At 36.9% G+C, this 13975-nt stretch overlaps 4 protein-coding genes across 5 annotated transcripts; 2 read left to right on the top strand and 2 right to left on the bottom strand.

Moving 5' to 3' along the window:
- Positions 1-660: 660 nt before the first annotated feature.
- On the top strand, positions 661-1454 carry Kud (oligosaccharyltransferase subunit 5 kud). Its single transcript, XM_071793544.1, has 2 exons — positions 661-887; positions 1133-1454. The coding sequence occupies exons 1-2, from the start codon at positions 885-887 to the stop codon at positions 1370-1372; spliced, it is 243 nt and encodes an 80-aa protein (XP_071649645.1). The 5' UTR covers positions 661-884; the 3' UTR covers positions 1373-1454.
- Positions 1455-1590: 136 nt separating this feature from the next.
- On the bottom strand, positions 1591-4745 carry Tsg101 (tumor susceptibility gene 101). Its single transcript, XM_071793533.1, has 8 exons — positions 4395-4745; positions 4212-4296; positions 3705-3770; positions 3447-3610; positions 3245-3365; positions 2932-3161; positions 2413-2768; positions 1591-2261 (listed from the first exon to the last, which is right to left on the bottom strand). Exons 1-8 carry the CDS (start codon positions 4446-4448, stop codon positions 2075-2077), a joined length of 1263 nt encoding a protein of 420 aa, XP_071649634.1. The 5' UTR covers positions 4449-4745; the 3' UTR covers positions 1591-2074.
- Positions 4746-4885: 140 nt separating this feature from the next.
- Positions 4886-9652, top strand: Mgat4a (alpha-1,3-mannosyl-glycoprotein 4-beta-N-acetylglucosaminyltransferase a). Of its 2 annotated transcripts, XM_071793521.1 has the most exons (11): positions 4886-4993; positions 5463-5733; positions 6498-7102; positions 7216-7262; positions 7394-7704; positions 7785-7915; positions 7999-8106; positions 8204-8397; positions 8465-8601; positions 8676-8791; positions 8869-9652. In XM_071793521.1, the coding sequence occupies exons 3-11, from the start codon at positions 6569-6571 to the stop codon at positions 8896-8898; spliced, it is 1608 nt and encodes a 535-aa protein (XP_071649622.1). In that variant the 5' UTR covers positions 4886-4993; positions 5463-5733; positions 6498-6568; the 3' UTR covers positions 8899-9652. The 2 variants fall into 2 exon arrangements, with proteins under 2 accessions (XP_071649622.1, XP_071649623.1); XM_071793522.1 differs by lacking the exons at positions 4886-4993; positions 5463-5733 and adding an exon at positions 5758-5832.
- A 162-nt stretch (positions 9653-9814) lies between these two features.
- Cyp303a1 (Probable cytochrome P450 303a1) lies at positions 9815-13840 on the bottom strand. The gene is made up of 10 exons (XM_071793520.1): positions 13701-13840; positions 12238-12347; positions 11908-12159; positions 11353-11821; positions 11058-11238; positions 10840-10948; positions 10577-10757; positions 10375-10492; positions 10128-10266; positions 9815-10033 (listed from the first exon to the last, which is right to left on the bottom strand). The coding sequence occupies exons 2-10, from the start codon at positions 12320-12322 to the stop codon at positions 9849-9851; spliced, it is 1719 nt and encodes a 572-aa protein (XP_071649621.1). The 5' UTR covers positions 12323-12347; positions 13701-13840; the 3' UTR covers positions 9815-9848.
- Between the last annotated feature and the right edge of the window lie 135 nt (positions 13841-13975).

The following is a 13975-nucleotide window of genomic DNA, read 5'->3' as shown; positions in this document are numbered from 1 at the left end:
ACTTGATCTTTTTTTACAATAATATTTACAAATTAATTTACCGATTTAATAACTGAAGCTAAATTTTTTGAGCATATAACAAGTTCTTCATAGATGTATTATACATATACAATATACATTATACATATACGATATATCATACATTTGTACTACATTTTTTTTGTTAAATACATGAAAGTCTATTTTTGTCGCATGAAATAAACGAGTTTTAACAAATAAATATGTGCATGAACCCTGGTGGAAAAATATATATCAGAATTTTTTATATTTTATTATTAATCAGAATTTTTATAAAAATTTTCAGATTTTCTCAGAATGCTCAGAATTTTTCAGATTCTTTTATACGAAAAACGTTTTTCAGAAAAATTTAGACAAAATATATATTTTTTTAGCTGAACTTTTGCACGGTTTATTTTCCCCTTTTTTTCACGTTGTAGAGAAAAAGGGAAAAAATTAACCGCGTACATATGTACATACACAAGAAGTTCAGCTCAACGGAAATGCGATCGAATACGATTGGTGCGAGATGATGTAACGGTGGCTTAGTTTACACCAATCACTTGATACGCGTATTAAATAGTAAATAACTAGTAAATAAGTCTGATTATTAGCTGATCAATTCAAATATACTATTTGATACGCGTATCAAGAGATCGGTGTAAATTAGGCCGGTAGAAGACAACAATATTTTCACTCCGCTGGCTACCTCGGTAATTACGTACGCCATGCTTGACCGATCGACCGATGGTCGCCAATGCCATCTGATGCCACGACGATGTCAGCCGATGCTTGATTTCGACTACTCGTCCGAGATCGGCTCTGTCGGCTCCGTTTGACTAGAGTTTCTTCCTTCGAGCTACGTGGAAACGCATCAATCTCAAAAAATGGTAAGTGAATTGTTACCTTTTATGTATAAAATCAACAACTCTTTCGTTAATTCTCGCAGAATTAGTACAGGTTAATTAAAGTTGCGTCTAACCTTAATCGTATTCGCCGCAAGAGACGAATACGAAAAAAAATAAAGAAACAGAAAGAATGTAAATTTAGGAAAAATATAAATTAAATATTTGTCTACCAATCTCATTTCTTTTGTTTCTGTTTTTTTTTAAATTCCGTTAAATAACTACTTCAGGTGGAAATCGAGTCGATGACGAGATACGTCTCGCCGGTGAACCCAGCTGTCTTTCCGTTGCTGGCTGTGGTGCTGCTAGGAATTGGAGTATTTTTCACGGCTTGGTTCTTCGTGTACGAGGTTACCAGCACTAAATTCACGCGAGACATATTCAAGGAGGCGTTAATTTCTCTGGTCGCTGCGTTGTTCTCTAGCTTCGGAGTACTCTTCCTGCTGCTCTGGGTTGGAATTTATGTATAGATCACGTCGATAAGGGGTTGAAATTTTTACCGAGAAAATATTTGTAATTGTTAAAAAAAATATATCTATATATAATATGAAATGTGTATCAAATATATTAATTTGTTCCAGTTGAACTTATTCTTATATAGATGATAATTGTATAACTAAGTAAGCTTAGAAAGGTTTCCACTTTTGTAACATTTTATCATTATTCAACTAAAACACAACTTCGAATATATTATTTTATATTGTGCACAAGTTTATTCAATCTTTATCACAATGAAGGCATGAAGTTTGTAATACAGGTACACGAGTTCTGTGGCACCTCAAGAAAATAAAGGTTCGCACTCGTTTTCTGTGAACACAGACTACAGCGTGATTAATCTATTCATGCGAATATCATAGTGATAATATATAATTCCGTGTGAAAAGAATTATATCTATTTTCATATTTGAACGCGTGCTATAATTACTGTATCTGCATTGAACATATACATTCTGTTAAATGTTTTTTTTTCATTTTTCATGTAAAACACAGTTTTCCTCTCGTTACACCGTAAGGAGAAGATAGCGTTTATTGTCGATAAAATAATCTTCTGTGTTTTTCGACGCTGATATAAATTATGTATGTTCCATTTTCGCTGCCTAGCACAATGAGATATTTTACAACAAAATGGAATATTGCAGCTTTAGGACAAAACAACGCACGGAGGATACTTTTTAACCAGCCAGACCGGCTTTCTGTCGACATCTCTGCATTAGCGCTCTCAACATAAATTGTCTGCGCGATAGTTGTCGAACTTGTTTCAGGAACGCGTCAAGATCTAAAGTGCCGGATCGCAGTCCCTCGGCGAGATAGTAAATAGCGTCCTCCGTGGCCGCCTCTTCGGCAAAAGCATTTAGCATCCTGGAAATTCAAGTTGCGTTACCATCAAGCCTATTTATTACAATTCTTCCTACAACTTCAATTCGTAATAATTTTTCAGCTGTAGCTGAAAAATATCAATTTCGTGCTAAATAAAATTATTTTGTAGTTAAGTTTGCATTTATACACTTACTGTTTATATAACGGCGCTATGGTAGTAACAGCTTCGTCGACATCTATCGACTGATTATCAGACAGTTTGCCGATTTCTTTTTCCAACTCTGACTCTTTATCTTGCAAGATATTCACGTTTTTCTCGAGTTCCTGTTTCTCTTTCTTGAGTTTGTCGAAAAGATCCGCTAGGTGCGACGAGCCGCTCGTTAGCTCTTGCTGCGTTCGTCGCAGCGTCTCGAGCTCAGCCTGTAACTGTGAGAACTGTTCCTTAAGTCGGCGTCGGAGCTTATCCTCTACCGCGGACAGCAAAGATGCCCTTATGTGCTCCTCCGTGATCGTGCCAGATCCTCCGGAATTTGGTTGTACCGTCGGCGACTTGCAAATGATCATAAATACTTATTTAATCTGACATATCCTCAAATAAATCCTTAACTATTAATTAGCTTAATAATAATATTTATAGACATCAATTATTCTAAAATATAAATATTAATTATAAATGCCATTTAGATTGAAATAAGTGACAATAATTGTGTACCGGTTGCGTGGCTGGCGGATATGGTGGATATGGACCACTGTAGCCTTGCGCCGGGTAACTGGGCGTGGTTCCTGCATAAGAACCATAAGAGCTTGGATACGGGAATCCCCCGGACGCCGTAGGCGGATATGGTGGATACACATTGCTGCCGCCGGAGTATTGAGAATTTGGTGGATATGGAGGGAAACCAGAACTCGATACATTTCCGCCACCAGGTACAGGCATGAATGCTGCGTGACAAATTTTCATCAAGTATTAAAGAGATATCAATAGAAAATTCAAAAAAGTTCTTATTCTATATAAATATGCTTACATTGAACAGGGTATGGCGTTGAACTCTGTTGCGTTTCTGATCTTGTCTTGGCATAAACCGGAGGCTGTTCCCCAAAGGTAACAATCATAACTTGAATTAGAGCAAGCAAATCTGAATTGTGCTGTAAGACAAAAGAAACGGGAAAATGGAATAAATATTGGAGAGTGGCACATCTTTAATGATTATTAGCGAGTCTACTCACAGGCACCCAGTCATGAAGATACGGCAAGTAGATTTTACCATTGTGATCGACAAACATACTGACTTTGATATGCATATCTGCTGTCGGTTTGACATAACACATAGGTGCATTATTGGGATGCGTATCCATCAGCCATATGCAGATTGGAATATTGTAGCAAGAGCCTATAAAACAACCAACAAGTGAGAAACAATATTTAGTAGTTTTATCATACAATTAACATTTATACTACAGATTGCTCTAAAAAAAAAAGATTACCTTTGTAGACGACTGGTATAGTTCCTTGTAAGTTGAGTAGTTCTTTGCGTGAGCCATCATTGAAAACTGGTGAACAGCAAATAAGTTTAACAAACTTTGAGATATCATGAAGCAATTGAAGAGTACAGAGGAAGAACGATTAAAGTCCACTTTTTGTCAAAATTGATCTGATCATGTTATCTTGTGGCATTTTCAAAGAATTTTAATAATGCTTATCTATTTTGATCAAGAACAGTTACAATTCATGGAAAATAAGGCCAAAAGATATAACCATGCTGAGGAAAAACATGGTCCACATATTTGTTGGAAAAAACCAGAGTCCAACATAAAAGTAAATACTATGTATTCGGATATTCACTGCTTTACCTTTTCAATAGTTTTTTAAGATATCTGATATCTTGAAACTTATAATTTTTTTTAAATTACTCCAGGTGGACATTTATTGTTTTTGTCCTGTACCCTTCAACCATCTTCAAGATCGTTATTGTCGTAAGTAATTTTACTTACCAAAAGGCTCGATTTTATATACCAAGCCTTTGTACAGATTCAAGACGCTTATTACATGCTTCTTTGTTATGTCTGGACTTTGATACTACAAAAAACAATATCCTTGTTTTATTACAAGAAAGATCATTTTGATGACTATTACAAGATCATTAGCACAACAATAAAATTAGTAATGACCTATACCTTAGACAGGCCCTGTCTGATCCTCCCCTCATCCAGTGGTGTCATTTTCACCATTTAGCGTGGCAAAGTCGAGATAATGACGGGCCCCTGCTATCTCCCTATCAGACGTACCTAATCAGAATTAATTTTTACAGACGCAGTAATGTGACGGTATGTACGCGATGATCAACGGGCGCGCATGAAGTTTTGCGTTATCATCGACCGACTTGAGGGAATTTTTGTGGCGCGATGAGATCATCAAAAGGGCAGTCGCGAAAAGTTCACTAATCTGTCATCCACGAAACGTCATCTGTGATGGAGATGGAACTATCAGAACATCAGAGCCGTCATGAATAGCATCACCGCCGTCGTTCGATCATCGACTACGAACTCTACGAAGGCCATCTAACTTCAATCCTTCCTCGAATCAAAGCAAAGCTGATGCACGAATATCTAGTCGCGTGCGTTCGACCAATCACAGCCGAGAGTTTTTAGATGGCAGGCCTGCGTTTTTGAGCGTTCTCGATTGTGATTGGTCGATTCGCTTCCTACTGCAGTGCTTGCGCCTTGTTTACCCTGTGCGTATGTGGCACGCGGGCGACCGGTTCGCGAGAAAAGAGGTATAAATATCCGCCGAAAATATATCATCCTGTTGCACGTTGCACACGAGTTATTAATTCTGCCTTTCGTCGAATTATTGCTTTCGAAATACGCATTGTCTTAGGATGAACAGAAAGATCTAATAAATTCGCAAATATCGTGCTTTGGGTACTTTCCCTTAAGAAAGAAAAATGCGCAAGAGCGTTTCTGAATAAATGACGTAAATGAATTTAAAGATCAATCAATTAAGATATACATATAGTCTGTCAGAATTGATTTTACGCTCTCTTTCCTAAACGTAATTTTCATATTCATTTTGATTTTCCTGCCTTCCCATTTCAGATCCTCGAGTCTTTCCAGCTTTCCTTCGAAAGAAAAAGAAAAATGCCGGGACGATCTCTCAATCGGAATTAATGCCCCTTTTATCTTTTGTCAATACTGTTCCTTTGATACTTCGAAGCACCCAGTATATCTCTATATATACGGTAGGTTCGAGAGACGGGATATTGGATAATGTCCGAGCGGGGAGGTTATGTTGGAGACAGGTGCGCGACGGGCGTTTCTTCTCCGTAGGGAGGAATCCGGAGAACGAAGTGTTAACGAAGTAACGTACATCGCGTAACGTGTACTCCTAAGATCCTCGATCGAGACGAGGAAAACGATCACGAGCGATTCCAGCAACGGACGACGACGAGGCAATGTCGTCGCGACGCACATTCGTCAACTGCGACCTCGAGGAAGGCTAAATGTCAGCAATTACGTACGTTAAAGTTGATACTTGCATTATGAGCGACGACTTTATCGAACAGTTCGTACAGCGTTTTAAATTGGCTTTGAAAAACATCTAGTTTATTAACTGGTTAAGTTGCTAAAATTACGTTTGAAACAGCACATTTGTGACCAATTGATTGACTAATTGATTCTAAAAACTAAGTTGACACGTGTACACATACGAGGGTTATTTTTTTTACCTCTGATGAACTGGGAAAGAAAAACAAAGTGATGAGTAAAGAAGGTTTTAATACACAAGTTAGGAGGTACTTACTTATGCTACTTCTCTACGTAATTGCTATCTTGATTGAGGCATTTATCATAATGTGGCATCAGCTATTGTATCCCCTCCTCATAGGTAGTTGCTGCCTGACCTTTTTTTATCACAATGTCGTGAAGAGCTGAATAAGAATGTGTTAATGTGTATGGAGAGAACACCTTGCACATTAATCAGCTCTTTATGACATTGTTACAGAAAAGACCAGGTAGCAGTTTATGAAGGGATATAACGTGGTGCCACATTCTGACAAGTGTTTCAGTTGGAGTGGCGATTATATGGAGAAGTAGCATAAGTATGTATCTGACTTATGTATGTATTAAAACTTTTTTCACTCTTGTAATAACCCTTGCATATAGATAATAATAAAAAAAAATAACTACAAGAGATAATAAAAATCTTTTGCATTTTTGAAATAAACATGCATTGAATTTTTATTAACAAATGACAACTGACGTTTTAACTGTTACTTCTAGATGATACTTATTTTGGCTTCCCGAAGCCAATGGATGCAATCATGTAGAGTCTAGAGGTAGAAAAGGGAAAGATGACGCCTCATTTTACAACGCTGACTCCAGTGCGAAAGCGATGTCTAATCGTGCTGTTGCTAGTCTTGGTTCCGTGCGCGATCTTGAATCTGCTGACGCCGTCGGACATGCGCGATGAAGCCATACTGCAGAACAGCATCGCCGAACTGCAGGCCAAACTGGAGCATTTGCATGCCAAATACATTGGCAGTCAGGAAGAAATAAACTTGCTGTCGCATCAGTTGCTACAGCTGATTGAGAGCAATCACATTCTGCCTGATCTGCAGCTGCTCATCAACAACGGCACCTCCAATGTCACCAACATCAAGCTGCCTTCGATCTACAATTTTCTACCGCATTTCCTTAATGATCCGAATAGCTTGCGTCCGGCGTTTGTGCAGAGCAAAGGTAGATCGGGAGTAAGCATGGTGCTGGGAGTACCGACGGTGAAACGTGAGGTTCAGTCTTATCTTATGGCGACTTTGAAAAATCTGCTGGATCGTATGAACACTGCAGAAATCGCTGACACCCTGATTATCGTTTTAGTGGCTGAAGTGAGTGGATTCGCTAATTATAATAGAGCATCGATACCATTTGCATTTCAAGGCACATTGAATTGATGAATTCACAAAGTTATATAAATATACATGTACATTTTTTTTTGCAGACAGACATCGATTATGTGACATATGTTGCGAAGCAAATTGAAGTTCAGTAGGTTCATGAAATCATATTTTTATCTTATTCACTATTATACTTGCATCAACTGACATTTTTGTCTTATTCTTTCTTATGGCTGTATCAATAAAGACTTTTTTATAATAACAAACCTCTTTTTATTTTAGATTTCCAAATGAATGCGAAGCTGGAGTGATTGACGTGATATCACCATCATCATCATACTACCCAGATTTATCAAAATTGCGCGACACTCTTGGTGACGATCATCAACGTGTCGTTTGGCGGTCCAAGCAGAATCTAGATTTTGCTTTTCTTATGTCTTACGCCCAGACTAAGGGCACGTTCTATATACAATTAGAAGATGATATTTTGGCCAAGAAGAATTTTATAACTACTATGAAATCGTTCGCATTACAGAAAATTGGCACAAAGGAGAATTGGTTTGTCCTCGATTTCTGTCAGCTCGGTTTTATTGGTATGGCATTGTGTACTGTACAGTGATAATATATATACATATATTGAAGGGATATCTTTTAAGTTTTGTTAATATTATAGGAAAACTATTCAAATGCGTGGAACTTCCCTGGCTGATTCAATTCTTTTTAATGTTCCACAATGACAAGCCCGTTGATTGGCTATTGGACCATTTGATATCGACAAAAGTCTGCAGTCTTGATAAGGACAGTGTAAGTGTTAATGACGATAGCCAGATAGGCTCTTAAAAAAAATACATTTGATCTTTTAAAGGAATCTATTTTTATCCCGACAGAAACATTGCAAAATGGCTAAAGCAGAGTTGTGGGTGCATTATAAACCTTCTCTCTTTCAACACATAGGGACGCATTCCTCCTTGAAGGGAAAAGTGCAGAAACTCAAGGTAATGTCAAGTGTATCCTATCTACTAGTTTACTAAAAAAAAATAGATACAAACAATGTGACTGAATATAAAATAATGTCTTAAATTACATTTGCAGGACAAACAATTTGGCAAGATAACGCTATTTTACGCTCACGAGAATCCTGAGGCAACTGTGGAGACTCAAATCAAGCCTTACAAACAGTACACACTACAAAAAGCATACAAAGGCGAGTCGTTCTTTTGGGGCTTGCTACCTCAACCGGGAGACCATCTAAAGTTTAAATTTTCACGTCCTATTTTTATAAAGAAGTAAGTTGCTGTTTGTATGATTGCTGATCCTTTTACTTTGGAAAATCATTACTGTTTTGGTGTGCAGGTACTTATTCAGGAGTGGAAATCCTGAACACCCGTCTGATAGATTTTACAATACGACGGTAGAAGTATTGTCCGAGATGTCTCCGTTGTTGGATAGAAACAGCAACGATGTGACAGAGGATGGTTATATTATTATAGGTAATAAAAAATTGTACATATATCATATAATTTAATCATTCGAGAGATTGTTAGAAAAAAAATATATGTCTCAGGTAAGTTTGATGTACTTGGTGTCGCCGAAGGGACCGTGGATCGAAAACTGGGCAAGGTGTCGGTGCTTCGTTTAACTATACACAGTGAAAGCGAAAACTGGGCCATCCTGTCCGAGGTAAAAATTCCCGATAATAGATTAAGATTGTAATATTAATTCTCTCTTCTGCCCTAAAGATATAATTTCTTAATTAGATTCACATAATAGAGGATCAGCCAAGCTGACTAAAAAACGGAGATTCTCGAATGCTCTTTCGGTACCGCCTGCACGGTTAGCATAAGCGACTGATTTTACAAATATTTATTAATTTATATATATTTTTTATTTTGCTGTCATGTTATTATGTTGAGTGGATCAGTTGTTAATTCAATGCCGTCCATTACGAAGAGATAAATATGTTTTAACGAATATGTTTATATAATTGAAGCCAGCCTTTAGGTCGGTCGAGCATTTTGTATAGTTTTTTTTCCCCAGTATTTTTTGACGTTGAAGCGCAAGAATTAGGTGATAATGTAATGGATTTACCTCTGCTATTTTGTGAATTATATTCGGTTTACAAGTAATGGCATATTGTTGAGCCTGGAACTATATAGCGGTTTTTTTTCTCTGTAAGATCGTGTTTAATTTGGGAAATTAACTGAACTGTACCTGTTGTCTGCGTGTATTCGCTGTCGATGTTCGCTACTAATTCACTCGCGTGTAAATCCTTTCGCATGCAACTTTATGGTTCACATTTGAGATAAAAAAGAGAAAAACCCTTCAATTCGTATTGCTATAATTGTCAAACATGCGACGCGATGATGTCGACTCATCATGTTTGTTCGACAAATAAACGGTGATATGAAGACTATATTCTTCTAATGTACGAACAATTATTTATTTCGCGTAGCTTTATATATGTATATATATATATATACTGTCTGTCTGTATGCTCCTATACATATATCAATAATAATAAAAATATATTTTTGTGACAAACATTGTATATCAAAGTCGACGATACATTATATATTTTATCTTGCAGTCTGTATACAATGAAATTTATTAACTGGGAATATAAGAAAAGAATAATCCTACTGTGTTAATATATTATTTGACATGGCATTAAGTTTGTAAAAACGAGATAAGTAGAGACTATTCATTATGGTAATAATGCTTCAGTCAAGTGTCTAGCTTATATTCTCAGAGAAACCAACGCCCTATATGGTTTAGGACCAGCCGTGACACCGTCCACAAAGTCTTGCGTGGTCGGTCGTGGCTCACCAGGTACCACCGAGAAGCTAAACGTCTGTAACAGCGTGGCGATTATGATGAAAATATTGCTCCTAGCTAATACCTCTCCCATACAACGGTGTCTGCCTGTAAGATATAAATCATTTCGCACTCACGATCGAACTTATAAATTTCTGATTACAAGTTTTATCGTAATATATATACAAAGAAAGCAACGTACCAATGCCAAAAGGAAAATATTTTTCTGGCGTAATGATATTGCCGTCGTTGTCGAGGAATCTCTCCGGTCGGAAATCCTCCGGGTCGTCCCAGGATTCGTCCATGAGTATTCTATTGTAATTTACAACGAGCATCGTGTCCTGAAAAAGACGATATACACATATTTTACATATGTCATACATATCACCCAAAATACAATCATACGTTTATTTTATTGATTTATAAAATATTAAATCTTTTATAATTACCTTTGGTATCTTGTGACCCACGATAGAAGTGTCTTTTAACGCTCTGTGCGGAACATTCAAAGTACGACCCACGAATACTCTTATGGACTCCAGAACAATGGCTTGAACATACGGCATTCTGAGAATGAGGATATAATTAATATTCGGTACGAAAAAATTTCTTCCGCAATTATAGAAATTGAAAGTGATCAACGACGTTTACCTTGGTTTGTCGGCCAACGTGGGAAATCTGTCACGGCCAATAACTCTATCTATTTCTTCGTGTGCCTTCTTTTGAACTTGCGGGTACAGTATTAGATTTAAAAATCCAAATCCAAGTGCCTTTGAAGTTGTCTCGGAGCCTGCTATGAAAAGATCTACACAGATCGCCAATAACTGGGATTCTGAAATTATTTCAGAAATTATTGTGTAAAACCGTTATTCAGTAATAATAATGTTATTCGTAAGTCGTATGCTTTGAAATACCTGAAAATGTATCGCTGCAGTCTCTCGAATTTAGTACAGTTAGATAAACGTCCATCAAGTCTCGTGGGGCATCCGATAAAAATGTGTTTTTATGATTGTACAATTCCTCCTAAAATAGAAATAATTAATCCTCAATCATTATTTATCCAGGACATCCAGACGCTTGTTCGTAAAATGATCTAGTAATACACTTATGTGACAATACAATGTCCACTCACTTTTAAAAATGCCCACAGTTCTTGATGCGTTTCTACAAACGCTTTATAACCGGACCATTCCGGCGCGATAAAACGTAGCAATGGAAAATGACTGAAAGGCGCGCCGATTATGTCGATTTCTTTCAGAAGCTTTGTGAGGATTTGCTGTAAGTGCGTAAGTTCCTTGTCACCAGTATCGTACCTGTAAAAATAAGGAATTATCAGGATATTACATCAAGAATTGAATCTTTATATGTTTTTTAGATTCTAGACATTTTGCGGAAGAGTAGGAACAATTCGCGTGATTAATGCAAACCTTCTGCCAGCCATCATTCTCCAAAGGGTGTTCAATACAGTGACACCAAAAGCGTCGTGCATAGGTATGATCATTCCTGCAGACTGAGAGACTTTTCTGACTTCCGCGTAGTCTTCGGCTTTCATGTACAAATCCGCCACTGTACGAGGTTTACGATCAAAGATCCTATCCTTGATTACATTGAACTCGTCGTACAGCTTCAATCTGTTCAGTTTGTTCTTCGGATCTTTCTGCAGCTTGTATATCTGGCCGATATTATTGTTGTTATTTATCGTCGTCATCTTTCGCACATCAGCCATTTCATAATTATAGCCGTTTTGTAGCAGCTTCTTGAAATGTTCCACGAGCTTCAACGCCTCATCCTCGATGATCGTGACCATACTGGTGCGACCGAAGCCGAATTCTCGCAAGTGTCGCAAGACAAATCGCCGTTGCTCCACCCACAGTCTATCATCCACTACAATGAGACCTGGCCGCAAATTATTATCTAATAAGCTTTCAAAATTCAACAAGTATATTTTTCATTTTATTTGTTTTCCGGACAGATATAGTTACCCAGTCTGACGCCCCAAGTTCTGGCCTTGTAAAACGGTCCGGTCGGTCTGCCATCGCAATCCTCGTTGGTCAGCATCGCCCGTATGCTCTCCATATCGTTCAGAACAACGATGCGGTCTTGGCCGATCTTTAGGCCTACCACAGGACCATATTTCTTGCAGAGCGCCGAACAGGTCTTGAAGAGATATCCGGTCTCTTGACGGATACGCGCTATTTCCAACGCGCAGCCCAGAACGGGCCACCATCTTGGACCTAAAGAAAATAAAAAATATTAACAATATAATAAAAAAAAAGAATTTTTTTACCTGGAAAAGAGGAATCAATTTCTACCTGGTGGGTATCCTTTCGGTTTTTGACAGCCCAAGTATAGCAACAGCAGTACGAGCACCAGCAATAACATCGCTGTGGTGAGCATTTTATAAATCTAATCTGTATCTAATCTGTAACATATTAATAATGTAATAAATATTAAGGGAAGATAAAACTACTATGTAAACTATGTACTTTATATTTTTCTTTCTAATTTTATATTTGATATACATAATATTTAGAGTTTACATAAAACTATAACAACTAACACGTGCGTTATTTTCTATTTAGCGCTATTTAGCTTAGTTTCTACAAAATGAAGATAAAAATAATATAAAAAGGAACGAAGAAAAAGAAAAGAAACATCTAAAAATGTATTCAGTAATTACGAAACGAATTTATATATTTGTGAAAAATATGGGTTTCAGGAAATACGTTTCTCCCAATTTTTTTCCAATCCGCTTTTGCTTTTACGAGGAATTAAATTTGTGCAATTAATGTTTGTATCCATTATATATTTATATTCTGACCGGATATGCACGCACACATACATGCGTGTATTGAACGTCAAACGAGTTTCGGAGAAGAAAGTGAAACACTTGTCGTACTCTCGTATAAGAGAAAGTTGCATACGGAAGAATCGCTGCGTTACTTGCGCAAATGCGCCGTCACCCTTATTATCCCATAGTTGGTTGCGTAATCAATGTATATTTTCGCACTTTTATCGCAAGACTACTCATCGTGACCGCTTTCGAATTTTTATTTTTCAATTCCATTCACTTCGGAATTCAAGTTTACATCTCTCGACGCATTTGGAGTATCATTATTATAATAATAACACACCGATTCTTTGTGTAATTATTACAGACACTGCCCTGCAAACACCATCATTTCCTACTCAACAATGTAAATTAAATGCAATATAACACATATGTATCATATTGGATTTACATTGTTGAGTAGGAAATTGTAACTTGCATGCAAGTTGCATGTTTACTTGGTATTTGCTGGGTTGCATGTATATTCCAACTTAAATATTTTACATTTTATTTATAAATTATATGCAAAAGTTGCAATCCTTTTTTTCAAATTGTAATCGTCTTCAAAAATTAATTGAAATACAAAACGCACATTATCCTGTAATATTATTAAAATACTATATCAAATAAGTTTAGAAAGAAAAACGTAAAATATTTTTTAAATATTGTTGAATATTTTTAAATCAATAACAAAAGTAACAGCGAATTTAACGATATAATATCTCGTCCTTACAATATCTATTATTTTCTCGGGCAGTAGTGAATTTTGTAAATTATAAAAATTATCAAATCAATAAATAGTTTTGTGTCAGACAAATACAGAAAATTACGTAATGTGATCGTTATTTTGCTAAAGGTACCGCAAAAAAAAGACTTTAACACCACGGCAGAATTGGCAGAGGAGAATCGGCTCTTCCTCTATCTCGAACTTTAAATTTACCTTACCTTGTACCTGGAGAAATTTTCTGGTCCGTTGTATAAGCGGTACTGGCCGTGGACCAGCGTCCGGACCGCTTTTAAATGCCCCTCTTCATCCCATACGCGCCTCGCAAGACCGATACGTTAGCATCAACATCATATATCGGTGGGCCTTTAATTGACGTCCGAAACAGGAAAGTGGCAAACATTGTGGTGAGATTCTGCACAACATCTCAGCGATATATATGTATATATATGTGCAATTTAATATAGCGCAAACAAACTTAAACTTTTTATTTTAA

The sequence above is a fragment of the Temnothorax longispinosus genome, chromosome 11 (genome assembly GCF_030848805.1).
Source record: "Temnothorax longispinosus isolate EJ_2023e chromosome 11, Tlon_JGU_v1, whole genome shotgun sequence".
NCBI lineage: Eukaryota > Metazoa > Arthropoda > Insecta > Hymenoptera > Formicidae > Temnothorax > Temnothorax longispinosus.
Note: the sequence above shows the minus strand (reverse complement) of the source record. Positions and strands in the feature narration are given on the sequence as shown.

Coding starts and splice junctions, on each gene's coding strand:
- Tsg101 (XM_071793533.1), bottom strand. CDS start 4,448: ATGGTGAAAATGACACCACTGGATGAGGGGAGGATCAGACAGGGCCTG. Junction 3,611..3,704: donor TATACCAGTCGTCTACAAAG/GTAATCTTTTTT, acceptor GTTGTTTTATAG/GCTCTTGCTACAATATTCCA. Junction 3,162..3,244: donor AACGCCATACCCTGTTCAAT/GTAAGCATATTT, acceptor TTTGTCACGCAG/CATTCATGCCTGTACCTGGT.
- Mgat4a (XM_071793521.1), top strand. CDS start 6,569: ATGACGCCTCATTTTACAACGCTGACTCCAGTGCGAAAGCGATGTCTA. Junction 7,263..7,393: donor GCGAAGCAAATTGAAGTTCA/GTAGGTTCATGA, acceptor TTTTTATTTTAG/ATTTCCAAATGAATGCGAAG. Junction 8,792..8,868: donor ACTGGGCCATCCTGTCCGAG/GTAAAAATTCCC, acceptor TTTCTTAATTAG/ATTCACATAATAGAGGATCA.
- Cyp303a1 (XM_071793520.1), bottom strand. CDS start 12,322: ATGCTCACCACAGCGATGTTATTGCTGGTGCTCGTACTGCTGTTGCTA. Junction 11,239..11,352: donor AGAATGATGGCTGGCAGAAG/GTTTGCATTAAT, acceptor TTATTTTTACAG/GTACGATACTGGTGACAAGG. Junction 10,949..11,057: donor AACTGTGGGCATTTTTAAAA/GTGAGTGGACAT, acceptor TTTCTATTTTAG/GAGGAATTGTACAATCATAA.